Source organism: Stegostoma tigrinum, chromosome 26, assembly GCF_030684315.1.
Source record: "Stegostoma tigrinum isolate sSteTig4 chromosome 26, sSteTig4.hap1, whole genome shotgun sequence".
Classification (NCBI taxonomy): domain Eukaryota; kingdom Metazoa; phylum Chordata; class Chondrichthyes; order Orectolobiformes; family Stegostomatidae; genus Stegostoma; species Stegostoma tigrinum.
The window spans coordinates 26,516,386-26,543,529 of NC_081379.1; the positions used below are offsets into that span (position 1 = coordinate 26,516,386).

Sequence of the window (27,144 nt, forward strand, 5' to 3'; positions counted from 1 at the left end):
TACAGTATTGCATGTGGTTTTCTGTTCATATGCTGTGTAAAGATTTGCATTAATGTGACTGTTTTCTTTGCAAGCTGAATATTCACTTTTTCCTTGTGTTAGATTTTTATGCCAGTCTCCAACCTTGCTAGAGCAGTAAATTAACTTGGTCAGAGATGAGAACATAAGATCATATTTTAACCCCAACCCCAAGCAGTAGCTCCATCTGAAAAGAAAATCGTGCTGAGAAACCTATTGGCAAAGGGTGTTTGTCTGTAATTGGGGAATGAAACCCGTAGCAGACATACAGGCACTCACAAGGGAGCAATGTGTTGTCGTCCATTTCTCACTGCCAGTAAAACTCCTGTCTTCTGGTCCAAACCCGCATTATCATTGATTTCTAAGCCAACAGTACTGTCTTTCATTCCCTGTCAGGCGTGTTTTTATTGGCACTGCCAACAGCATTTTCTATGCTAGGCTGTAATTCTCCAAGTGTGTGGGGACTGTATGGTACTTGGAAGGTGAAAGCCTTACCAACTGAGAAACCAATATTTCACAGGGAGACGATGATGTGGTAATTCAGAACCCTGGATTAATATTTAGTGACGTGGGGCCATGACAGATGGTGAAGTATGAATTCAGTTTAAAGAAGTCTGGAATAAAACGCTAGCCTAATGGTGATCACTGTGATTGTTGTAAGAAAAGATCTGATTCACTAAAATCCATTAGGGAAGGAAACTGGCCATCCTTACCTGGTCTGGCTTACGTATGACTCTTGGAATTCTCTCCCTCAGGGCATTGTGGATTGCAACACTTCAAGAAGGTAGCTTATCACACCTTCTCAAGGGCACACAAGAGAGTCAATAAAATGCTGGTTAGTTAGTGATTGTCCACATCCCACAAGTGAATTTCATTTTTAAAAAATCCCATGGCAACATGGTTGACCTAACTGTCATCTGTGCAATAAATGTGCCCCGAGCCAGCAATGCACACAAACCATGAACAACCTTTTTTAAAAATTGTGATCAATGGATGCTGATCATGAAATTATAACTCACCTGATCTTACCCAGTTTGGACAATGATAATTTCTAAGACCTGGTCGGGGTAATTAAGTGGATTTAATAAGCTAAATCAAAGCAACCTGGAAGTTAGGGTGCGTGTGGCTTAGTACAGCATCAGTCTTCAATCTCCAGGTCAGTTTTTTCCTGTAGCAGGACCTCCAACTAATTTTCATGCCATTTATAAAGAAAACACTTACATTTAATAGCTTTTATATTTATTTGTTCTCTTTTTTTGTTGATCCTGCTGGTGTGTTGTCAGAAAACAGTAAAATCTCAAGTTTTTTTCATTATTATTCTTTGCCATAAAAAGCTTTCAATGCAGAAGATTGTCCTGCCAAGCAGAAACCCTGAAGATTGATGTGAGAATTGGAAAGAATTAGATGGGTTTAAGGCAGTTACTGCTTGCAAAATAATCAGAGACAGCATTTTGAATTTGTATTATTTTGAGTGTACAAAAATGTACTTCCATAGAATTATAGGTTCAGCTGACTTTTTTCAGACTTGACTGTGCTGATGCTGAAGCTCATCAATTTTGCTACTTGTAGACATGATTATTCCAATGCACTCTGGCTGTAAACTTGAGACCATGCTAAACTCCCCTTAGAACAAATCCCGTTCTCCTATCACCTCTATGCCTTCTGACATACATTAGCTCTAAATCAAGCAACACTTTAATTTTAAAAATCTCATCCTTGTTATCAAGTCTCTCCATGGTCTTGCCCTTCCTATTGTAACAATCACCTCCAGCCCCATAACCCTCCTGGATATCTGCAGTCAACTAATTCTGGGCTTAAGCAACCTAGATTTTGCTTTCTCCACCTTGGATGGCCATGTCTGTCAGCAGTCTACTCCATAAACTCTGGAAATCCTTCCCAACATGTCTCCAAATTTCTAAATTTATTTTCTCCTTTAAGACACTCCTTTAAACCTATCTCTTTGACTAAACACGTTCTCATCCACCCCAATGTAGCCTCATGTGATTCATTATCCAGATTTGACTTTATAAAGCTGCTGCGAGCATCTTGAGATCTGTTATTATGTCAAAGGTGCTATTATAAATAGAAGTTGTTGCTGACTATCTTCAGTGCTTAGTGGGATTTTGATAATTTAGCAGGTCGAGTGTTACACTAACATTTTGACGGGAGGCTTGATGATCAATGTTTCGGCCTATTAATTTTTAGGTCTATTTAACTTTGAAATACGTCATCCAAGGGCATGGGTGTACGATATCTTTTTCAAAACTGTATGATCCCATACAACTGCTCAAATACAATGATCAGTTCATTTTCATAACTTTCATTATTAGCTAAACCATGGGTTCAATCTCTAAGAATGCATTAGCAGTAAAGTAGTACCTGCAAGATATTTGAATTGAGTTTAGACTCTTTGAGATGCAGGTGCTAAAATTGTGGTAACTTAAAGTACGAGTGTTATATAATAAAAATGAATGGACTTGATTTTGAAACTTTCTTTATGAGAATGGAACCAAAGATGACTAATGTCCCACTACCTTATCAGTTTTTCTCACTGTCTCCTCTGAAAATGGAAAATTACAAGCCTATTAGCCTAACCTCAGTCATGGGTAAGATTTTGGAGTCCATTGTGAAGGATAAGATTTCTGAATATTTGGAAGTGAATAGTAAAACAGGGCAAAGTCAGCATGGTTTCATCAAGGGGAGGTCATGCCTTACAAATCTGCTAGAATTCTTTGAGGAAGTAACGAGCAGGGTAGACCAAGGAGCGCCAATAGATGTTTTCCACCTGGACCTCCAGAAAGCCTTTGACAAGGTGCCGCACAGGAGACTGCTGAGTAAGATAAGGGCCCATGGTGTTACAGCCAAGGTGCTAGCATGGACAGAAGTTTGGCTGTCTGGCAGAAAGCAGAGAGTGAGGATAAAGGGGTCTTCCTCAGGATGGCAGCCAGTGACAAGTGGTGTTCCACAAGGGTCAGTGTTGGGACCACAACTTTTCACTTTATGCATTAATGATCTAGATGGAGGAACTGTGGGCATTCTGGCTAAGTTTGTAGATGATACAAAGATAGGTGGAGGTACAGGTAGTATGGAAGGAGGTGGGGAGGCTGCAGATGGATTTGGACAGGTCAGGAGAGTGGGAAAAGAAGTGGCAGATGGGGTACAACGTGAGAAAGTATAAGGTCATGCACATTGGTAAGAAGAATACAACCATGTACTATTTTCTAAATGGGGAGAAAATTCAGAAGTCTGAAGTACAAAGAGGCTTGAGAGTTCTAGTCCAGGATTCTCTCAAGGTAAACTTCAGGATGAGTCAGTATCAAGAAGGCAAGTGCAATGTTGGCATTTATTGTGAGACAAAATGAATGTAAAAGCAGGAATGTACTATTGAGGCTTTATTAGGCCCTAGTCAGGCCACATTTGCAGTATTATGTGTAGTTTTGTGCCCCATATCTCATGCAGAATGTACTGGCCCTGGAGTGGGCTCAGAGGAGATTTTTGAGAATGGTCCTAGAAATAAGAAGCTTAACATATGAGGAATGTTTGAGGACTCTGGGACTATACTCATTGGAGTTTAGAAGGATGAGGGGGGATCTAATGGAAACTTAGAGATTACTTAATGGCCTGGACAGAGTGGATGTTGGGAAGATATTTCCATTGGTAGGAGAGACTAGGACCCGAGGGCACAGCCTTAGAGTAAAGGGAAAACTTTTTAGAATGGAGAGAAGGAGAAACGTCTTCTGACAGAGCGTGGTGAATCTATGGAATTCCCTGCCACGGAAGGCTGTGGAGGCCAGGTCATTGAGTACATTTAAGACTGAGACAGATAGGTTGTTGAATATCAAGGGGATTAAGGGTTACAGGGAGAAAGCGGAAGAATGGGGTTGAGGAACGTATCAGCCAAGATTGAATGGTGGAGCAGACTTGATGGGCCGACTGGTATAATTTCTGCTCCTATGTCTTATGGTCTTAAGACATTGATACCTTATTTACATACAATTTCACTGCCACCTGCTTCTTCTGAAGTGGAATGCAATTCATCTTAATCATTATTCTAATGAAAGGTATTATAATTATAAATTAATTGCAATATAAATAATTGTGTTAACAATATGAATATTATACATAAAATATTATAGAAATTCTTAACTTATAATTAAAATAATATTGCCTTTCGTCAGAATAATGACCGTGTAGGAAAGGTGTTGGGTACTATAAGGTAAAGTATGATATAAAATGTATAAAATATACTTACAAACTATTTAAAATAATTATTTTAATTCTAAAAATGTAGGGGCGTTTGAATGGTGTAACATAATTACAGACAAAGCTACAAGGAACAGAAGACAAAAATCTTCTGCACGGTCCCCTGATTTCTCAATTATTAATATGGGGATCAAACAGAATTGTTGTTACGTTTACCCTTAAGAATAAGCCAAGAGTATTTTCAATCCATTTTATAAATAACATTGTTACCTTCCGCCCCCACTATCTTGCATGCAGCGTACGTGGACGTTGTTTCACAAGCTGTTAGCTGCCCCTGTACCACCCTGCAGTTGGCAGCATTGACCGTCAGAGCTGGGCTGACAGTCAGTCAGCCAGCCGTCTTACGTTTCCCAGCATGCACACAGACTGTGTGCTGCTGCCTGTGAGTTGTTACTGAGTCCGGACACGATCGGGATCGGGACTGGCGGGGGGGTCACACAGGAGCTGCCCATTCAAACACTCAGGATCAGCGCTCAGCAGAATCCCTTGTCCGGGTGTCCACCATGAACACCATCAGACAGGTCCCGGCCAAGGTGCTGCACCGCCGCTCCGTGCACAGTCTGGAGGCAGAAAGAGAGCAGTTTGACAGGCAGCAGGTAAAGCAAGTCATGTATACATATATATTATCTATGTATCAGTGCTATTGAACCAGTGAACCTCAGCACTCCTTACTGTTCTGCTCTTTACTCAGCTTTGGCGTTGGTTCACGATCTCTTTCTTCATATCGTTTTCATTTTACTTTGAAAACCTTTTGTTTTATTTTGGCTGTGGGAATACGAAGCTGAGTTCTTAATCAGCGCCTATCCAGGAAGTGCAGGACCTTATTACGACCCAGATAGCAACTGAATGCATTCCGTTTTAAGATGGATTTTGCCCATTGTACAATCGCTGGGTCCTAATCATGAATGGCACGAATCGGCTGAAAGTGACACTAAGCAGCGACTGAAACAGACAGCGCGGCTTGTTTATTCCGATCGATTTCCGTAAACCTTGATTCGACATGGCGAGAGAACCCCTCCCCCCAGTATTTACACCTTTGATCCTGCAAATAATGACCTACACGTAATTCCCGGAATTCTGCTTTTTTTTCGAATCTATTTGCCCGGATTCGAGACCAACTGCGTTCAAGATCTTTGCATTTAAAATAAGCAGCCGACTATCCCCTCTAACCCGAGATGCTGCCCACCCATCTCCGCAGTAACACGGGCCTCGTTTATTTCCCCTATTATGTTGCTTAATTGGGACGGAATTAATTCTAGGAGCGACTGATGAAAGTAGATCAACTCAGATTTGCTTATTACCCTGTGGCTCGCTCGCTCACCAGACACTTTTTTTTCTAAAGCAGAGCCTACTCATTCTATGTTAGCATATGTCTCTATTATGAGTAAAGGCAATTGTTGCTGTATTGAGGTACACTGCTTTTTCTTTAAACTGGGTTGATAGCCAACGCTCTCGATCTTGCACTGGGAAATTGAAGATCTGGACTTGACCTGTCATTGAATTAATATTCAAAATGTAAAGAGCATTTTTGAACAATATAACTGGCTCTTAAAGGTCAAAGGCAGTCTACTGGGTCTAATACTGGATCGTTCTTAATGAAGAAACATAAATGCACTAAACCGGCCAGTTAGAAAGAATCTGGGAAAACGTGTTGATGAGCTTCTGTCACAGCCTCTGGTGTACGATGTCCATGTTGTGAAAGGAATAGAAATCGAACCGTGGCCTTTTTTTCCATATTTTTGACTCCCCTGTGCCCTGTGCCCTCTGACCTCTGGAGTTTTGTTTTCCGCCGATTTTTCTCCGTTCGCGTTTTCCTGAAGCTGCTTCTAGCTGAGGTGATAGGTGGGTGTCAGCCTTCTTTGTTTCTTTTTACGTTGGAGCTTAAACGTAGGTGTTAGTAACTGTTCAACTGTGGGCAGTTAAGCTGAGCGAAAACTGTTGTCTCACAATGTCTATGCAAACACGTTTATCAATGGAGTCGCTGAGATTCTAGATGTTCTACAATAATGCCATGCCTTGCCCTAACTGCAGATCCATAAGGGATAAGGGAATTGAGCACAGATTGGGAATCAAAGTTAGTATCAATACAACCTTATGTTGTTTACTCACTAGGCTGATGGAGTCTAAACTTGCCATATTATCCTCTGAACTTTAATAGATTTGTCAGTTTAGAAAGAATTCTTGATGTTGTTGTCTAATTGGTGGATACTTTGAAAACCTGTTGTGTCTGTAACGTGAAGTGTACATAGATTAATGGCATATTAGTTTAGTTTTTATATGTGGCTTTTGTCGTATAAAAAGCTGGTGAAGGTCAAATGCCTGTGCATTAAGCTATCTGGCTCTATTCTGTTGTTCTAAAGCTCTGAACACAGAATTAGTGACTGAGGAAGATAACTTCCATTACAACATCGTCACTGTGTATGATATTGCAGGACAACCATGGTAGTCTCTATTTTCTGTAGAGATTTGAGGGGACTGGTGTAGAAGCCTTTTTTTTAAATGGCTGGGACTTGCTGTTAATGCATTGGTGTGGCACTATATAGAATAAAATCCACGATATGTCACATTATCTACCATGATTTCTCTATTATGTGGTCCACCGATTAACCTTGGGTACAACAGTTGTACTCATTCAATATTGACAATTTTAGTCCTGAAACCAATGAAAATGAAGCCTGCCATGTTGCTCTTGCATAGCAAATAAAGGATATTAACGGTGTATTTATCATGATGCCTATTGCAAAGATTTTATAAGAAAGAAATTGATTTTAACATAACAGTGAACAAACAATATTGGATCTGGTGCAGAGTAACAGACCAGAGCAATCTAACCATAAGGAAGCACACAAGTGATTTAAAATAGGATTGAGTTTGACATTGTGTGTGAAAGGAAGAAGCACAAACTAATGGTTTAAATTTGAAGGTATGTTTTAAAGGGGTGACTGATAAATTAACTGACTAAACAATTAATGGACAAACCTACATGCAACCAATGGGGAAAAATTCAAAATATGTTTGGTATGATACAAAACCAATACATGTCTCTGAAAGTATGTGAGGTTTTACAAACATTGTCAACAAATGAGAAAATAAAGTGTGCCAAGCTTAAGAACACCTTTTGGCAAGTGCAAGTAATGTGGAAATCCAACCAATAGTTGAAGGTAACAAAGGGGCAAAAGGATAAATAGAACATAGAACAGTACAGCACAGGACAGGCCCTTCAGCCCACGATGTTGTGCCGACCATTGATCCTCATGTATGCACCCTCAAATTTCTGTGACCATATACATGTCCAGCAGTCTCTTAAATGACCCCAATGACCTTGCTTCCACAACTGCTGCTGGCAACGCATTCCATGCTCTCACAACTCTCTGCGTAAAGAACCCGCCTCTGACATCCCCTCCATACTTTCCTCCAACCAGCTTAAAACTATGACCCCCTCGTGCCAGCCATTTCTGCCCTGGGAAATAGTCTCTGGCTATCAACTCTATCTATGCCTCTCATTATCTTCTATACCTCAATTAGGTCCCCTCTCCTCCTCCTTTTCTCCAATGAAAAGAGACCGAGCTCAGTCAACCTGTCTTCATAAGACAAGCCCTGCAGTCCAGGCAGCATCCTGGTAAACATCCTCTGAACCCTCTCCAAAGCATCTGCATCTTTCCTATAATGGGGCGACCAGAACTGGACACAGTATTCCAAGTGCGGTCTAACCAAAGTTTTATAGAGCTGCAACAAGATCTCACGACTCTTAAACTCAATTCCCCCTGTTAATGAAAGCCAAAACACCATATACTTTCTTAACAACCCTGTCCACTTGGGTGGCCATTTTAAGGGATCTATGTATCTGCACACCAAGATCCCTCTGTTCCTCCACACTGCCAAGAATCCTATCCTTAATCCTGTACTCAGCTTTCAAATTCGACCTTCCAAAATGCATCACCTCGCATTTATCCAGGTTGAACTCCATCTGCCACCTCTCAGCCCATCTCTGCATCTTGTCAATGTCCCGCTGCAGCCTACAACAGCCCTCTATACTGTCAACGACACCTCCAACCTTTGTGTCGTCTGCAAACTTGCTGACCCATCCTTCAATCCCCTCATCCAAGTCATTAATAAAAATTGCAAACAGTAGAGGCCCAAGGACAGAGCCCTGTGGAACCCCACTCACCACTGACTTTCAGGCAGAATATTTTCCTTCTACTACCACTCGTTGTGTTCTGTTGGCCAGCCAATTCTGTATCCAGACAGCTAAGTTCCCCTGTATCCCATTCCTCCTGACCTTCTGAATGAGCCTACCATGGGGAACCTTATCAAATGCCTTGCTGAAGATAAATGAAATAGTAGCAAAGGATAGTCCAAACCTTTTATATGTTGCACAAAACAAGCTGTTAGAGGGAAGTATAATGTACATTAAAAGCAGATATGAATCTATGATCGATAGTAAGAAAATGACAGTGTACTCATGAATACTAAATGAATATATTCTATCCATTTTCTAAGTAAAGGAAGGAAAAGAAATACCATTAACATGAGGAAATGTAAAAAAAATTAAGATGGGGCAGTTATTAGACTCAGTGTAAGTTTAAAAAAGAATAGTAATGAAGAAAATGTGATCAGAGATAATGGGAACTGCAGATGCTGGAGAATCCAAGATAACAAAGTGTGAAGCGAGATGAACACAGCAGGCCAAGCAGCATCTCAGGACCACAAAAGCTGATGTTTCGAGCCTAGATGAACAATAATGAACAAAATAACTGGACTTAAATATATTAGGTCCTTGATAATTCAACCATTTAAAACAAATGGTTGAGGCAATTGCAGAAGCATTCATCGTAGTTTCCTGACCTCGTTTCGATTCAGGAATTCTGCCTTAACATTGAAACACTGCAAATAACACTCCTTTATTTAAGAGTGGCTGAGAGAAACCAGTAGACTGTAGACCTGTCAGTTTAATGTTATTTCCGGCGGGGGGTGGGGGGGGGTTCGGTATTGGGACATATCATCAAAGACAAAGTGAGAGGATAGTTCAGCAAGTGCTATCTGCACAAAGATCAGCACTAACTTGTGAAGGTGACATTGTTTCTAAATAATCCTCTTCCCTGAGGAGGAGGCTGGGGAGTGTCAATGGATGTTGTTAAATTGACGTTTTGGAGGCTTTAGTTGACGGTGTGTGCAAGACATCATGGGAACATGTGAAAACAAATGGTTTGGAAATTGATTGGCCAATAGGAAACAGAGTAGGGATAAAATGTTTGATCTCTGATGGGCTGTGAGAAGTGGTATTCAACATGGGTGTGTAGTTTAGCTTCAGCATTTTACTGTAGATATTATTGATTCGAATCAAGTAGTATTAGTTCTACATAAAACAAATTTACAAGTGCAAACAAAGTGAGAAGACCAAGACATTATGTAGATGGGAACAGGAAACTTCGAAACAACTTTACAGACTAAGTGAACAGATTTAACTATAAATATTTCAGAGTTGGGAATCTGAAATTTCCGGGGTTAAAGACATAAATTATGGGTTTAGTAGGTTGAAGGGTGGTTCAATCAAGCTATTTGAAATGATGAAAGGATTCAATAGTGCGGGTACTGGAAAATGTTTAACTGCGGTGTGAGAATCCAGGAGAAGGCAACATTACCTTAAATCTCAAACTGACCATTTCAGAGGGAAATGAGAAAGCATTGTATGAACAAAGGGTTTTGGGAATCCCGGATCCGCATCCTAGACTGTGGATATTGATCACTTGAAATTTTTAAAAAATGCATAACCATATACTAAAACTTGTATCTCATCAGATTTGAAATGAGTTTTAATGGGTGTGTTTTTCTGACCTGAAGAAATTGGTTGTATCTGCTTTAAACTGGAAATAGATTTTTATTGGGTCAGATACTAAATGATAAGAACAAGCAAAGGAGTTGAGCTGAGACAGAGCTCGGCTATTGTCTAGGTGGATGGCAGAACAGGCTTGTTCGGCTGAATGGGAGCTTCTCCTGTTCCCACATAACAATCTCACCTACCAAATATGTAAAAAATGCTTCAGTTTGTATTTGTGTAGTGTGTTGTAATATTTTTCTCTTTAACCATCAATATTATCTCCTCAGGGTGTATCAGGTCCAATCTCAGCATTATGACCTTGATCACAGTGCATGTTTCAGGGTTAGCCTCTCCCTTATTTTCTACATTCTTCAAACAAATGGGGCTTGTGAGTACAGGTAAGAACAATGATAATCATAGAATCTGAAACCCATTAAGTTGAGCCACCCAGCCCTTGTAAATCATACTTAGACCATGAAGAGAGAACTTTTTCATAGTATGCAAATGCAGGTAACAAACCTATCTTCTGTTAAGGACGCACCTATTTCCAGAGAGGGTTCAGAAGAGATTTACCAAGATGTTCCCGGGTATAGAAGGTTTGGGCTATAAAGGAAGGCTCGATAGGCTGGGACTTGTTTCATTAGAGAGTATGAGGTTAAGGGGTGACCTGATAGAAGTTTATAAAATAATGAGAGGTATGGATAGAGTTAAAGGTCATTGTCTTTCCTGAGGATGGGGGGATGGGGCACATTTTTAAGAGGAGAGGAGAGAGATTTAGAAAAGACATAAGGGGCAAATTCTTTTACACAGATGGTGGTCCATGTGTGGAATGAGCTTCCTGAGGAAGTGGTGGATGTGGGAATAGTTCCAACATTTGAAAGACATTTGGATAAGTACATGAAGAGGAAAGGTTTGGGGGAATATGGGTCGGGAGAGGCAGCTGGGACTAGTTTAGTTTGAGATTATGCTTGGCATGGACTGGTTAGACCGAAATGTCGCTTTCTGTGCTGTATGACTATGATTCTAAGTTAGCACCATCAAGAAAACAAGATCCTTCTGTACCTATTGTAAGACAGAATTTATGTAATACAGCTCATGTGACATCAAAATAATTTGTGGCAACAGTGTGATCTATTAAATCTTGTCACCGATTTAACTTATGATTTGCATGTATTAGTGAAGATTAGATTAGATTCCCTACAGTGTGGAAACAGGCCCTTCGGCCCAAAAAGTTCACACCGCCCGTTGGAGCATCCCATCCAGACCTATCCCCCTATAACCCACACACCCCTGTGCAATTTAGCTTGGTCGATGCGCCTAGCCTGCACATCTTTGGACTTTGGGAGGAAACCGGAGCACCCGGAGCTTTTTTTAATAAAACATTGTTCAGTTGTAATACTTGTATCTTGTAGTCTGCTTTCACATGAGCGGTAATGCATATATTTTTTCTGGCCTGAGGAAGTTGGTTGAATCTACTTCTAAGCTGGAAATATTTCATTTTCACAGCATGTATGGGGAAGTGCAAGGACAATCCTGTTAATATCACAAGCCATTGCAATTCTTTTCACCAGGTGCATCAGTATAAATTGTTTAATTTGGTTGTAAATCCAAGGCAAATACTGTGCACAGCTGTTATTGAAGCAGGAGTTTGGAACAGTGTCTGTACTTTGTGATGGGAAAAGATTGAACAAGTTATCAATATCCCTTGATTAGTATACTATTATAAATATGACACATCACGTGCCCCACTCGGATTATTGATTTCTGCACAATTAAAGCCAGAAGTAAGAATGTCAAAAAAAAAATAGGTGCTTTTACTTTAGCGGTTTTTGCAGAGGAACTCGAACTGCTGTATATAATCAGAAATCTGAACACAATGTGGGGGTTCTGGTTAGATCTTCCATAAGATAGCCTGCTCAGCTTCTGTTGTTGTGCCCTTTTCAAACACTGGCAAATCAAGACGTCCTTTAGTAATAGGTAGCATCTGGTAAATAGAACAAATGCTTAAAATACTCATGGACAAGGATGGGAAAGGTCCTAAAGGAAGAGTTCTAAATCGCGGGAAGGCCAACTATACCAAGATTCGGCAGCATCTGAGGAATGTAGATTGGGAGAAACTGTTTGAAGGTAATTAAGATATGTGGGAGGCTTTTAAGGAGAGGTTGATTAGCGTGCAGGAGAGACATGTTCCTCTGAAAATGAGGAATAGAAAAGGCAAGATTAAGGAACCATGGATGACAGGTGAAATTGTGAGACTAGCCAAGACGAAAAGGAAGCATACATGAGGTCTAGGCGACTGAAGACAGACGAAGCTTTGGAAGAATGTGGGGAATGTAGAGGGAATCTGAAACGAGGGATAGAGAGGGCGTGAGATATTGCTGGCAAACATGGTTAAGGAAAATCCCAAAACCTTTTATTCATATATAAAGAGCAAGAGGGTAACTAGAGAAAGGATTGGCCCCTTAAGGACAAAGAAGGAAAAGTTATGCGCTGAGTCAGAGAAAATGGATGACATTCTTAACGATTACCTTGCATCGGTACTCACCAAGGAGAGGGACATGACAGATGTTGAGGTTAGGGATAGATGTTTGCTTACTCTGGGTCAAGTTGCATTAAGGAAGGAGGAAGTGTTGGGTATCCTAAAAGACATTAAGGTGGACAAGTCCCCTGGTTTGGATGGGATCTATCCCAGGTTATTGAGTGAAACGAGAGAGGAAATAGCGGGGGCTTTAACAGATATCTTTACAGCATCCTGAGACATGGGTGAGGTCCCAGAGGACTAGAGACTTGCTAATGTTGTACCCTTGTTTAAGAAGGGTAGCAAGGATAATCCAGGTAATTAGCGACCGGTGAGCCTGACGTCAGTGGTTGGGAAGCTACTGGAGAAGATAATGAGGGATAGGATCTATTCCCATTTGGAAGAAAATGGGCTTATCAGTGATAGGCAGCATGTTTTTGTGCAGGGAAGGTCATGTCTTACCAACTTAATAGAATTCTTTGATGATGTGACAAAGTTGATTGATAAGGGAAAGGCTGTAGATGTCATATACATGGACTTCAGTAAGGCGTTTGATAAGGTTCCCCATGGCAGGCTGATGGAGAAAGTGAAGTCACATGGGGTCCAGGGTGTGCTAGCTAGATGGATAAAAAAACTGGCTAGGCAACAGGAGACAGAGAGTAGTAGTAGAAGGGAGTTTCTCAAATTGGAGACCTGTGACTAGTGCTGTTCCACAGGGATCTGTGCTGGGACCACTGTTGTTTGTGATATATGTAAATGATTTGGAGGAAGGTGTAGGTGGTCTGATCAGCAAGTTTGCAGATGACACTAAGATTGGTGGAGTAGCAGATAGTGAAGGGGACTGTCAGAGATTACAGCAGAATATAGATAGACTGGAGAGTTGGGCAGATAAGTGGTAGATGGAGTTCAATCTGGGCAAATGCGAGGTGATGCATTTTGGAAGATCTAATTCAAGGGAGAACTATACAGTAAATGGATAAGTCTGAGGGAAAATTGATGAACAGAGAGATCTGGGTGTTCAGGTCCATTGTTCCCTGAAGGTGGCAATGCAGGTCAATAGGATGGTCAAGAAGGCATATGGCATGCTTTCCTTCATTGGGCGGGGTATTGAGTACAAGAGTTGGCAGGTCATGTTGCAGTTGTATAGGACTTTGGTTCGGCCACATTTGGAGTACTGTGTACAGTTCTGGTCGCCACATTACCAAAAGGATGTGGACGCTTTGGAGAGGGTGCAGAGGAGGTTCACCAGGATGTTGCCTGGTACGGAGGGTGCCAGCTACGAAGAGAGGTTGAATAGACTAGGATTATTTTCATTAGAAAGACGGAGATTGAGGGGGGACCTGATTGAGGTCTACAAAATCATGAGGGGTATAGACAGGGTGGATAGCAAGAAGCTTTTTCCCCCCAGAGTGGGGCACTCAATTACTAGGGGTCATGAGTTCAAAGTGAGAGGAGGAAAGTTTGAGGGAGATATGCGTGGAAAGTTCTTTATGCAGAGGGTGGTGGGTGCCTGGAACACATTGCCAGCGGAGGTGGTAGACGCAGACACGTTAGCGTCTTTTAAGATATATTTGGATAGGTACATGGATGGGTGGGGAGCAAATGGGCCCAGACCCTTAGAAAATAGATGACAGGTTAGACAGAGGATCTCGATCGGCGCAGGCTTGGAGGGCCGAAGGGCCTGTTCCTGTGCTGTAATTTTCTTTGTTCTTTGTAGAGGTATTTCTGTGACTGCATAAATACCTCTGGGTATAGGGGTAATATGTTTCAGGACCAGCTTGCCTTTCCTTGTGTTGTCTCTCCAGTATCACTAATAGATTTTCAAACTAAATTAAATGTATCTTATTTGAAATTGCTTCAGATTGTAAATGCAAACTTAACCATTTCATTTCCTGTGAGTCCAAAGTGCCCTCACACCATCATTTACCCTGGCTGCCCACTCAACCCAAGTTGGGGGTGAGGCAATTTTGTATTCACTTGCTGACTGCAGTATCTGCTTTGTTCCCTCAAAACTGATGGTGAAAGCTTACACATGGTTTTATCACATCAAAAGTTGTTTTTCTGAAATATCTTGCTGTTCAGCATTGGTATTTCTACCTACCCTTGAAAAAAACTTCAGAAAATCTGGTGCTTGGTGAATTGAGTTCTTTTTCCTGAATAAAGTCAATATATTCCTCCCTGACTCTCTGGCAATCAGCCTCTACATCCCCAGTCACTCTATCTGGAAATTTGTTTTCTCCAACTATATCCCGTTTCTTCTGCACCATCAATGAGGGATGTTAATTTAATCACTTTATTTCCTTTTTCAGAAATATTGTGCCTCTCTTCACTGTTTTACCTTCCTTTCTCACACAAAAAGCTTCTGACAAAAATCTCCCCTTGTCTCTTAGTGTGCTGTTCCCATCTGTTATCCTCCCCAATTACTTACTGCATTGTTCATTGTCCACCTTTCTGTGATGCAGTCTTGAGGTGTTCTTATACAATGGGAGTGCTAGATAAAAGTAATTATTGTTAGAAGTAAGGTGATTATGTCCACAATTGCTTGTGTTACTCTTTTTCTTGTGAAATTGAAATCAATTGTGCCGACCACACAGAAATTAGTCAGTATTGCGTGATTGTGTATTATACCAAAAAATGCTCCTTTATTAATGAATTGCAAAATCCAAATTTATGTTCGTAAACCTTAAAGTGGTTTTTCTGTCTACAATGTGCACCACTTTACGTCAGGAAAAGGGCTTGAAACTCAAGTGATGTTGTTATAGCAAACTGAAAAAGTACTGTGTGAAATTCAGTATGACCATGTTTCATCTAAATTGCTTATGTCACATGTCTCTTGGGTATGAATATAACGTGATAGAATTGGTTAAAATGTGTTTTTTTTAAAGAAAAGATCTGCCCTTTGTCAGTTAACAGTCTGAAGAGATCACAGGCAAAATGAATCAACCAAGATGCAAATAATTAATGTTGGCTTTTGACTAGTCCAAATGTGTAGAAGAGGAAATGGTTTATGGTTTTATAGTGAGTAGGTGACATTTTGACTTCAATATCCTGTGAGAAATGTGTAGAAAGTGAAATTAGACTCAAGGTGTTCATTTTATTTGTATGTTAGCTTTGCAATGCAATTACGTGAGTTCTGAAACCATAGCTCAGAGACAGAAATACTTGTAGTTGTTTTCATTAATAAGAAAGCTTTAGTTTTATAACTTTGAATTTTGTCTATTAAATCTTTCCAGTTTCTCTATTGAACATGCTAAATCATTGTTGCTGTTCAGTGGGTGTTGTGTGCCTTCAGTATTTAGCCAGAGTGACCAATCTGTGTGTGAGGTGACTCACTACAGTGAGCAATAGCTCAAGTTTTTAAGGTGTTTTGTTCTAGAAGTGCAACAACAATATGTATTTATATGGTTTCTTTAACATAATGAAATATCGCAAGGTGCTTTGTAGGTACGTTGTAATGTAAAGTATGACTACAAGCCACATAAGGTTTGATTAGTTCAGACGATCAAAAATTTGGTCGAAGATAAACATTTTAAAAAGTGCCTTAACAGCTGGTTAGGGGATTGGCCAGAGCTTGGGACTGTGGAAACTGAAGGCTAGATCACCAATGGTGGGACTGTTAAAATTGGGTCCAAAGGGTCAGTATTAGAGTACAGATGTTTTGAAGAGTTGTGGGGTTGGAGGAGATTATAGAGATAGGGAAAGGCCAGAGCCATAGCAGAGTTTGAAAACAAGAATCACTCTTTAGAATGGAGCTATTACTTGACCAGATGATGTTTCCACTAGTAAGAGAGACTTGGACCCGAGGGCACAGCCTCAGGTGAAGGGATGATCTAAGGTTTTGGAGTAGATTTGTAGCTTGGGTTGTGGATGTTGAGGCTGTTGAGGTTGCTTGGCTCACCGTGCTGATTTCTTGTTTCACCAGACGTTTCGTTACCATGCTTGGTAACATCCTCAGTGCAGCCTCCGATGAAGGGATGATTCTTTAGAACTGAGATGCAGAGGAATTTCTTCAGACAGGGAGTGGTGAATCAGTGGAACTCATTGGTAAAGAGGGCTGCGGAGGTCGAGTTATTGAGTATATTTAAGACCGAGATAGATAGGTTCTTGATAGAAGGGATCAAGGAGGGAGAAGGGAGGAGAATGGGGTTGACAAACCTATTAGGCAAGATTGACTGGTGGAACAGGCTCAATGGGCTGACTGGCCTAATTCTGCACCTTTATATCATGATCAGAAGCTAATGTAGGTTATTGGGCACAGGGATGATAGGGGAACAGAACCTCTAGTGAGTTAAGACATGAACAGCATAGCAGCCCTCCCACTTGACACCTTTTGTGGTTGTAATGGGAAAATATGATTTTGCTCAAGACTTTTCACTTAGGTTCCTGAAAGTCATAACTTTAACAGCAATTTTAAATGAGAATTTGCTACTCTGGCAGCAGCAGAAACCTGTTTGGATGGATTCAAATACGGAATTCAAGAAAAGATGGGAACAGATTTTGAAATTGGCAACATGTTCAAGGACTTTTGAGAGGGAAGGGAGGTTAGAGATGGAATAACAGTTTTGTGGATGGATGGTTTCTGTGAGGAAGGGATCCTGATGGCAAATTTAAAGAAGTATTTGCAAAATCAATTAACTGGGAGCCAAGAAGGGTAGTTGTGAGATCACTGGTTTATTGGGAATAGAATCAAGTGACAAGATGTTTCTCTCTGGGACCAGATGATCTCAGAGGGACTATGAGGGTAAATAGAGAAGAAACTGGAGAAAGATGCATGTTCAGGAGCAGGCCAGAGGAAACATTAAAAGAATTTTGGCCAGTTGGGCTATTGGAAAGAAGGGATGTGTCTGATGACGCTGTTAGATGGTCTTGTTCTTAGTGACAAAGACATCCAGGAGCTCCTTTCATCAGTTGTTGTAAGTGAAGCTGGAGTGGACAGAGGAGTAGCCTTGATAGATGTGATGATACTGTAAGTTGAAGAATCAAAATTGAGTTTCCTTTTAAAGAAGGAAGTTCATTCTTAACTATTGGGAATTATTACAAATGACAGTATTGAACTCTGCAAAGCTCAGTTGATAAAGGGACACGTGCCCAAATCTAGTGATTCGAGAACAGGCAATTCTTCATGGAGCCTCAATAATTGTTCAAAAATGTTGCGCACTCTCTTGTGTTATGCTTAGGAACACTTCATACTGTGTTTTGTGATGAGCCTTGTGCTACAGAATCCCCACTGTGCATATTTATACTTAGTGATGTGAGAGATATAAAGGGAATGCATTGATATTGTGCACATGAATAAGATCTTGTGCTGCTGTATTCAGAATTGTGGAGTAGTTAAATGAAAAGAAACACATTTTTCTTAGTTAGAAAGACCCCATTGAGCTGCAGCTAATGAATGCAGGACACAGAAGCCCTTTAACTCAAGAGTTAGATTCCTTTACTTTTGAGTTCTAACAGTCTTGTATTACTGGATCACTTAAACTGTGGTTTGGATTTAGTTTGAATGTTTTTGTTCTCTATACTTGAAGAAGATTGATTAATCTTCCAAAGAGTTAGAACCAGTTATTGAGTGAATGTGAAAAAGACCTCCGTTAATGATGCTGTGTGATTTTGCAGAACCATCCGGGGAAGATGTTTGGTTTGATTCATGAATTAGCTCTTCGAAGTGATGTTGTGATTACAGTTAGCCTTATGGAGGACGAAACAAAATCAGCTGATTTTGATCATTATCCAGTAAAAGTTACTGCCTCAGGAATAATAGGAAATTAGATAAGATGGCAAAGGATTTGTGAAGTACAAGTACATATTTGTAGATGTTGCCAAATGCGTTGTTTTTGAAAGCACAATTGAATCTGAAGAATGTTGGCTTTGAATTTTATTTTGTTTTTATTTCTTGTCCAAGCTGATTGGTTTTCGTTTTGTGCGAGCATACAAATAGCTTTGTTTTAACAATGAGCATTTTAAACTTCATGGGGGTTTGGCAAGGCAGACTACAGAGCTCAACAGTCGGTAAAAGTACAGTTAACAAGATGCAGTCATTAACTGGGGATGCTTCAGTGATATTTGTCATTTTAAATTTGTTAATTTAGCTTCCTTGCTTTGTTGGGGTGGTGACTTCCTACAGTCAGCTTCCTGATTATATTTGTAATGCACTTCATTACAATTCAGGCAAAGTAGCTCATAAAGCCAATTCAAAATATTTAAGAGTGTAGATAGCTCAAAATCTTCAATCAAACTCCTTTATCAATATGCTGAGCCTCCTTGTAATGAAGTTTAATGGGATGGAGCCAAGGCACTGAAGCTTTAATGAGCAGAATGTTGGATTAAAAATAGATACAGATACAATCTCCTAAATTTCCATATTCCATCTGCTGTCCAAATGTGTAGTGATTGGTTCTTGTTCCACATAGTGGGAGGGAAAACTATGGAACAAATGGTCCCCTGCAGCTCCAGCAAATCTCCTAGTCAGTGGCATAGTATTAGCATGCAAAAAAAGGAATGATGATTGATCAGGCACCTAAACAAACTGTTGTCACACTCCTGCAGTCATCAGTCTCCTCAAAGACTTCCTTGTCTGTATCTTCATTGTCCAGCACCCAAGCTTTATTCTCTCACACCCTGATTCTCCTGTTTGGTATAGACCCCATTCTTTGCTATTAGCCATTCAAAAGACAAAGACACATTTACCCCCCACCATCCCCCCCACCCCCCGATGAGCTAGACACTTTCTATGCTTGCTTTGAGCAGAATGCTAGCGGTATGATGTCACCTCCCCCGACAGCCCCAGGTGCACCTTTGCCCATTGTCACTGCTGCAGATGTCAGATCGGTCCTCCTGAGAGTCAACCCAAGGAAAGCAAGGGGCCCGGATGGTGTACTAGGCTGAGCACTTAGATCCTGTGCGAACCAACTGGTTGGAGGTATTCACTGACATCTTCAACCTCTCCCTCATAGAAGCTGAAGTCCCCAACTGCTTCAAGAAGACCACCATCCCATACCTAAGAAAGCGCATGTTGCTGTACCAGGCTGTTATGCACCTGGACAGTATGGTTTCAGTGGTGTATCTGTAGGAGTTGGTGAGGGACCTTATGACTAATGCCCAGTGGCTCTGACCTCCACACTCATAAAGTGCTTTGAGAGGCTGGTCATGGCCTACATCGACTCCAGTCTCGCAGCCTGCCTCAATCCCCTACAATTGCTTACTGATGTAACAGATCCACAGCGTATGCCATTTCCCTAGCTCTGCACTCGTCCCTGGAGCATAAGGATAACAAAGATGCCTACTTCAGACTACTGCTCATTGACTGCATCTCCACGCACAACACCATTATCGCCTCCAAACTGATCTCAAAACTTTGTGACTTTAGTCTCGGCTCTGCCCTCTGCAACTGGATCCTCAGCTTTCTGACCCAAAGGGTGCAATCAGTGAGGATAGGTAACTGTACCTCCTCTGCAATAACACTCAACACTGGAGACCCCCGCAGAATGTATCCTGAGCCCCCTACAGTACTCTCTGTACACCCATTACTGTGTTGCCAAATTCCAAACAAACGCCATCTACAAATTTGCTGATGACCCCACTGTGGTAGGACAGGTATCAGACAACAAAGAGTCAGAATAGAGAAAGGAGATAGAGGGCTTGGTTACTTGGTGCAATGAGAAAAACCTCTCTCACATGTCAGCTCGGGACCCTTCTTCAGGTATTGATTTTGGCTGTAATTACATTGCGCTTTTCCAATATTTTCATTTGTATTCTTGTGGTACGAAGAGTAATTTCCATCTATTGATTGAGAATAGTTGACATTTCATTCATTTTTAAAGTGCAGTTATACTTTTCTAGAAAGTAAAAATATCAAAGTGCCACCATCTTTCTTGACTTTAAGACTATTTGATAATTGAAGGACATTAATGAGTATTTGTTCAACTTACCCACTTTTCTTTACTATCTCCATTTGTTACACTCCTCTGCAAAAGCTGCTCCCATATCTCCAAAAGCGTTGCTTCCAAGCCATCTGTGAGCAGTTGTGTAAATGTGAGTTGACCATTTTCATTTTGGAAAAACACTTGGCTTCCAGCCTATTTCTGCTAGGCTGTTGTAACTGAGATCCAAAATACACTGTTCATGGCAAGAGTCATGAAATTCACTTGATTTGCTCAGCAGTCAACCAAAACTTCATTTAAAGCATGATTACTATCAGACTCGTATTGGAAATGTCTGATGAAGGATTTTAAAATATGTCTGAACAAAACCAACTCAATCCATCCAGAATGTTAATCTCATCCATAATCATGGGGAAAATCAGAGATCAAAGACCAGCTACAGCATCTCATGTAGAATTGGAAATGGAACCTGGAACAGAGGTGGTCCCTTGCAATTATGATGCCATAGGCATCACAATGGCATGAGTATCTCAGGGATAGAACTTGGAAATGTACAGTCCATTCAATGTAGATAGAAAATCTAAAAAGGATTATATTCTACACACATGACACCTTGAAGGCTACAACACAAAAAATAACTTGTGGTACCCCAATTTAATAAAGGCCAAGAATAGATTCAGGGTTTGAATACCAAAATATGGAGAATGAGATATTACTTTAGCATGAAATTAGGAAGAGTGGAGGATTTTGACCAGCTCAGCGTAAGTTGGAAAGCCAAGCGTAGGTAAGTCTGAGCTTCCCATTGTTGGACATAGTATTTCCCTGAAATGGAGAATGAGATGTGGCTGTTTCCTTGACTTGATTTTTGGAGTGACCTGGACGCTGACGACGGAAGAAGACCACGGTACAACAATATTCAGTCGACGTGCAGAAACAGTGCCCTACTTTACCAATGTTTGACAAACTGAGATAATAAAATGTGAGGCTGGATGAACACAGCAGACCCAGCAGCATCTCAGGAGCACAAAAGCTTGAGGCTGGATGAACGCAGCAGGCCCCCTCAAGATTTGTGCTCCTGAGATGCTGCTGGGACTGCTGTGTTCATCCAGCCTCAAGCTTTTGTGCTCCTGAGATGCTGCTGGGCCTGCTGTGTTCATCCAGCATCACATTTTATTATCTTGGATTCTCCAGCATCTGCAGTTCCCATTATGACTTTGACAAACTGATACAAGTCCCAGGAAATATAGGCTGATATGTTGAGGACAATGTGCTTTGAAACATTGCACACACACTTAGGGAAAGTAGACCGGTGTCAGGATTGCTGACTGTCCTTAAAAGGCAAAATTTGGGGAAAAAAATAAAGATGTGTAAAGCTTATAGGAAGAAGGAAAATAATGTCCATAGCAGTGAATACAAGATTTCAGCAAAGTAATTAGAAAATAGACCTTGGATGTTGAGAATAACCAGCAAATACTAGGCACAAGATTCATTCTTTGGTCCCCAAACAATTATAATGTCACTGACCTGAAAATGACTCAAATCCTGAAGGAATCCTAATGGATTGGAAAATGGGAATGGCCAAGAAATAGGAAAAATACCTGACATTGCATTTGAGTGGATGCCAGTGAGAAGGATCACCAACATACTGGGTTGGAGTAAATCAGGACAGTGTTTGGCTTGGAGAGGAACTTGCGGGTGATGGTATTCCCAGAATCTGCTTCCCAGAATTATAATTCTCTTTTCCTCTAGTGCTCTGCCATTGAAGTCTTACCCTGTTTCAATGAAGCTGAACTTAAGCTGGAGATGCAGCATTTGTGTTCTTCTAGATGTAGTGGTCATGGGTTCAGTAAGTGCATGCAAAGATGCCTGTATGAATTTTTGCAGTGCACCTTGTACATGGTTCACATTGGTGCTACTGAGTGTCAGTGGTGGGGAGAGGGAATGTTGAATGTTGTGAGTGGAGTGCTGGTCAAGTGGGCTACTTTGTCCTGGATGGTATTAGGTGTTTTGAGTGTTATTGGAGCTGCACTCATCCAGGCAAATGGAGAATATTCCATCGCAATCCTAATTTGTGTCTCGAGGACAGTGGACACGTGTTTTGGAGGGGAGTTATTTGTTGCTGTATTTCCAGACTGTGACCTGGTTTTGTCGTCACCATATTTCTATGGTTGGTCAACAGTGGCCCTCAGAAGTTGATAGTGGGGATCCGGCAAATGTAATGCTGTTGAATGTCTGGAGAAAGGGGTTAGATAGTCTCTTACTTTGTCTAGTTTCTTCCCACCTATACATTTTCCAGTATGTTGATGACTTTCTCTGTGCTGTTTCCTGGTTTCACCTGGAAATTACAATTATTCTTCTACTATCCATCATTTCATCACCTTTTGATTTCTGGGCTAGGCTATTGACCAATATCCATAATATGATCCTTAATTCTCATAGCTACCTTGACACCACCTCTGACCCTGATTCCTCAAGAATTCAGTTGGTACTCTGCTAGTTTCTCCATGACATCTGGTTTGATAATACCATCTTCCACACCAATGCTTCCAATAGTTTCCTTCGAGACGGCATAGGAATGTAGAAAATACCAGCAGGAGTAGGCCTTTTGAGCTTGTTCCACTATTTAGCAAGATCATCCAACTCAGTATACTGTTCCCATCTTCTCCCCATACATTTTTGATCCCTTTCATCCTAAACACTATAGCTATCTCTTTCTTGAAAATGTTCAATATTTTGGCCTCAACCACTTTCTGTTCACAAGTTCACCAATCTCTGGCTGAAGAAATTTCTCCTCATCTGGGCTGTAAATGGCCTCCCTGTATGATACAGTCATAAAGTCTTAGAGTTATACAGCTTGGAAACATACCCTTCAGTCCAACTCATCCTCGCTGACCAGACATGCCAATCTGACCTAGTCCCATTTGCTAGCATTTGGCCCATATCCCTGTAAATGCTTCTTGTTCATATATCCATCCAGATGCCTTTTACATGTTGTAATTGTACCAGTCTTCATCGCCTCCTCTGGCAGCTAGTTCCATGCACACGCTACACACCGTGTGAAAAGGTTATCCTTCAGGTCTTTGTTTAAATCTTTCTACTCTCACCTCAAACCTAAGCCCTCTTGTTTTCAACGCTCCCACCCCAGGAAAAAGACCTTGGCCCATCATCCTATTAATGCCCCTCATGATTTTATAAACCTCTATAAGTTCACCCCTCAGCCCCTGATGCTCCAGGGAGACAAGCCCCAGCCTCTTTCTATAAGCTCAAACCCTCCAATCCCAGAACATCCTTGTAAATTTTTTCTGAAGCCTTTCAAGTTTAACAACATCTTTACTGTAGGTGGGAGATGAGAATTGAACGCAGTATTCCAAAAGTGGCCTAACTAAAGCCCTATACAGCCACAACATGACATGCCAACTCCAATACTCAAAGCAGTGACAAATGAAGGCAAGTGTACCAAACACCACCTTCACCATCCTGTCTACCTGTGGCTGCACTTTCAAGGACCTGCACCCCTGGGTCTTTTTGTTTGGCAATAGTCCCCAGAGACCTACCACAAACTGTGTAAGTCCTGGCCTGGTTTGTCTTACCAAAATGCAACACCTCACATTTATCTAAATTAAACTCCACCTTAGACTGTGACCACTGGTTCTGTATTCCTCAGTCATTCAGGAACGTTGGTACATTCTGGCCCAATCCTCAGGCATCCCTGACACCGTCAAGCCATTTCTCTTCACTCTTTCCTTAAAAGCACAAGGGAAGCAACACCTGCTCTTTCATGGTTCAGGATTTCAAACACTCTTTCCATGTAAACAGCAATTTATTTGAACTTCTTTCAATTTGGTATGTGTATTCTTTGCTCACGATGTGACCCCTCTACAATGGATGAATAAGGGTAGATCATTGACTGCTTTGTAGAGCACTTTTGTTCGGCTGGCAAATGTGACCCTGAACTTTTGTTATAATTCTGTAATTGTAATTCCTGTTTCCACTAGTGCTCTACCATTGAAGTCTTACCCTGTTTCAATGAACCTCAACTTAGGCTAGAGATGCAGCATCTCATATTTTTATTAGGCATTTTACAGCCTCCTGGACTCAACTCTTGAGTTCAATAATTTTGGATCATAATCTACATTTCATTGGCAGCAGCTGTCAGCGATGGTTTTGCTATTCCCATTTCCCACTTTACAGTGATCTCTTTGCTTTTTCTATTTGTTCCACTGCAATCCTCTTTTTATTGTGCACCATTATCATCTTAGTGCTCCCTACCTCCACGCACATGACCACTTTCCTGCCTGTTTATTACTGTTACTTGCACATTTCTTAAATAGATAAGATACTGCCATAGATCAGAAGGTTGGAACGATAAAATGCCAGTTAAATATTTATTGTTGTCCTTCTAAAGGTCAGTGTTACTATACAGTTTGCATTATCAAGGACTTTAAGTGAAGTGAATATCAGGCATAGTTTCTACCTCAGAGGGGCATGTTTAAAAAAGACTGTGATATCAATCAAACATTACAGTATATACATTTATGCAAATTTTCAGCATTGAACTCAGTTGTCATGGTAACTTATTAACTTCACTATCCCCTCTAATCTCTATAGCCTTCAATTAATTTTGCAACTGGACATTAATAGGTGCTACTTAAGGGAATTACTTTGACAGCACCAGCAAGACTCTCAACGTTTTCTCACTGATGAGGACAAGCCCATATATATATAATGTAATGACCACTGCCTGCAGGCTAGCACTGCTAAATAGTACACTGCTCTGACTTAAACGTACACTGCTATTTATTCAAATTCAAGACAGAATCCAGCATTGACTGAACGTTTTCACACTTAACATATTGCATTGTTTATGGAGAAGCCTAATATTGTCTTTTCAGGCCAACTAGGTATGTGCAGTGAATGCAGTAAATTAGCTACGCCACATTTGAAAAATGATGGGGAAAAGTGTTAAGTAATTTGATATGTGATTTATATGTTCAAATTTTTTGAGGAGACTTACATTTAAACTTGGTTTCTACTTCAACAAGAGCAAGCATTTTCATTTGTAAAAGCACCTTTTAACATAAGAAAGTGTCCGTAGGTACTTAACTTCATTTGTGTCTGCCGACGATCTTTTGTCCATCAAGAATAAGTTCAGTTCCATTAGCTGATTATAAATCAGGATTTTATGTCTCTCAACCATCTCAGTACTCATTCTGTGTCATAGAGACGTAGAAGATAGGAGCAGGAGGACGCCATTTGGCCCTTTGAGCCTGATAAGCCACTCACCATGATCATGGCAGATCATCCAACTCAATAGCCTAATCCTGCTTTCTCCCCATAACCTTTGAACCCATTCACCCCAAGTGCTTTATCTAGCTGCCTCTTGAATATATTCTATGCTTTGGCCTGTTAAAATGAGGTGTTCCAAATTCCAAACATGAGCAAGAAGTTTAAAGATATATAGTTTAATTTGTAAGTTACAGCCCTTGTGATGTTTCTGAGGTTTTTATCAGAGGAACTATAGTTCCTGTCCTTTGATTTTGCACATTGTTACATAACATCATGACTTCCTAAACCTATTGAGGCAAATACTGATGACAATATCACCGTAATTGAAAGCATTACACTCCTAACCATAAAAACTTCTGAATGTTCATTAACATAGCGCAGGTTGGAGGAAATCATAAGTACAAAAAATTTGTAATACACACCAACTTGACAAATTACTGAAGAAGGGTCATTGGACTTGAAATGCTAACTTTGTTTTCTGTACAGATGCTGCCAGACTTGCTAAGTTTCTTCAGCAATTTCTGTTTTTGTTTGTGTCAGGTTTCCAGCATCTGCAGTTCTTTGTTTTATTGACAAGTTATTAACTTGATATCTTGTTATTTTTAAAAGTTATTTTATGGCACATGAATGTTCACTGACTAGGCCGACATTCATTCCCAACCCTAAGAGAAAGCGGTGGTGTCACACCATGGTTTTCTGTAGCAGCTCAATGGCTTGTTAGGCCATTTCCAAGGGCAGTTAGAGTTAGCTATATTACTGTGTTATAACTAAATTGGATAAGGACACCATGTGGATTTTCACAACAATCACTGATAACTACATGGTCCCTCTGAAATAGTTTTCTATTTCAAATGTATTAATTAATTCGAATTTAAATTTCACCAGCTGCTGTGATGGTATTTCAACCCATGTTCCCAGAGCGTTGGCAATCACGAGTCTAAAATCATTGCCACTGTACTTCCATCATCAGTACTATGATTATGCATCGCAGCCTCTGTACCGACATGTATTGTGCAAGTGCCTATTGTTAAAATTGAAAGGAAATCTGGCCAAAGGAAGAGGAAAAGTCCAGAAACAATTGAATGAATGGCTGTGGTTAGTGGCAGTGTTATACCAGCAAATCTGCAATGCTTTAGGCCTGCCTGTTTGGACAGATGTCATTCATGTTAAGGGGGTATGAAGTTTGCAGTTAATAAACTCAACTAGTGCATTCACACTTTCAATAAAAGTTGTGCAAAACTATTGAATACTAGAATAAGCTTGGTGTTACTCAGTTTTGAATTTATGGTCTGAGATTTTTGCTGTCTTTAAGTTAAGCTGGAGTAGACCAAATATTATTTGTGCAAATAAAAACAGTGAGGAAT

The 27,144-nt window shown here is 40.6% G+C and overlaps 1 protein-coding gene across 1 annotated transcript in view; it reads left to right on the forward strand.

The window, feature by feature from the left end:
* Positions 1–4,552: 4,552 nt before the first annotated feature.
* Positions 4,553–27,144, forward strand: part of LOC125464211 (huntingtin-interacting protein 1-related protein-like) — a 138,466-nt gene continuing 115,874 nt past the window's right edge. Inside the window, exon 1 of the mRNA XM_048556408.2 lies at positions 4,553–4,877. Coding sequence (XP_048412365.1) covers positions 4,785–4,877 — 93 coding nt within the window. The 5' untranslated portion in view covers positions 4,553–4,784. The remainder of the gene's footprint in view (positions 4,878–27,144) is intronic.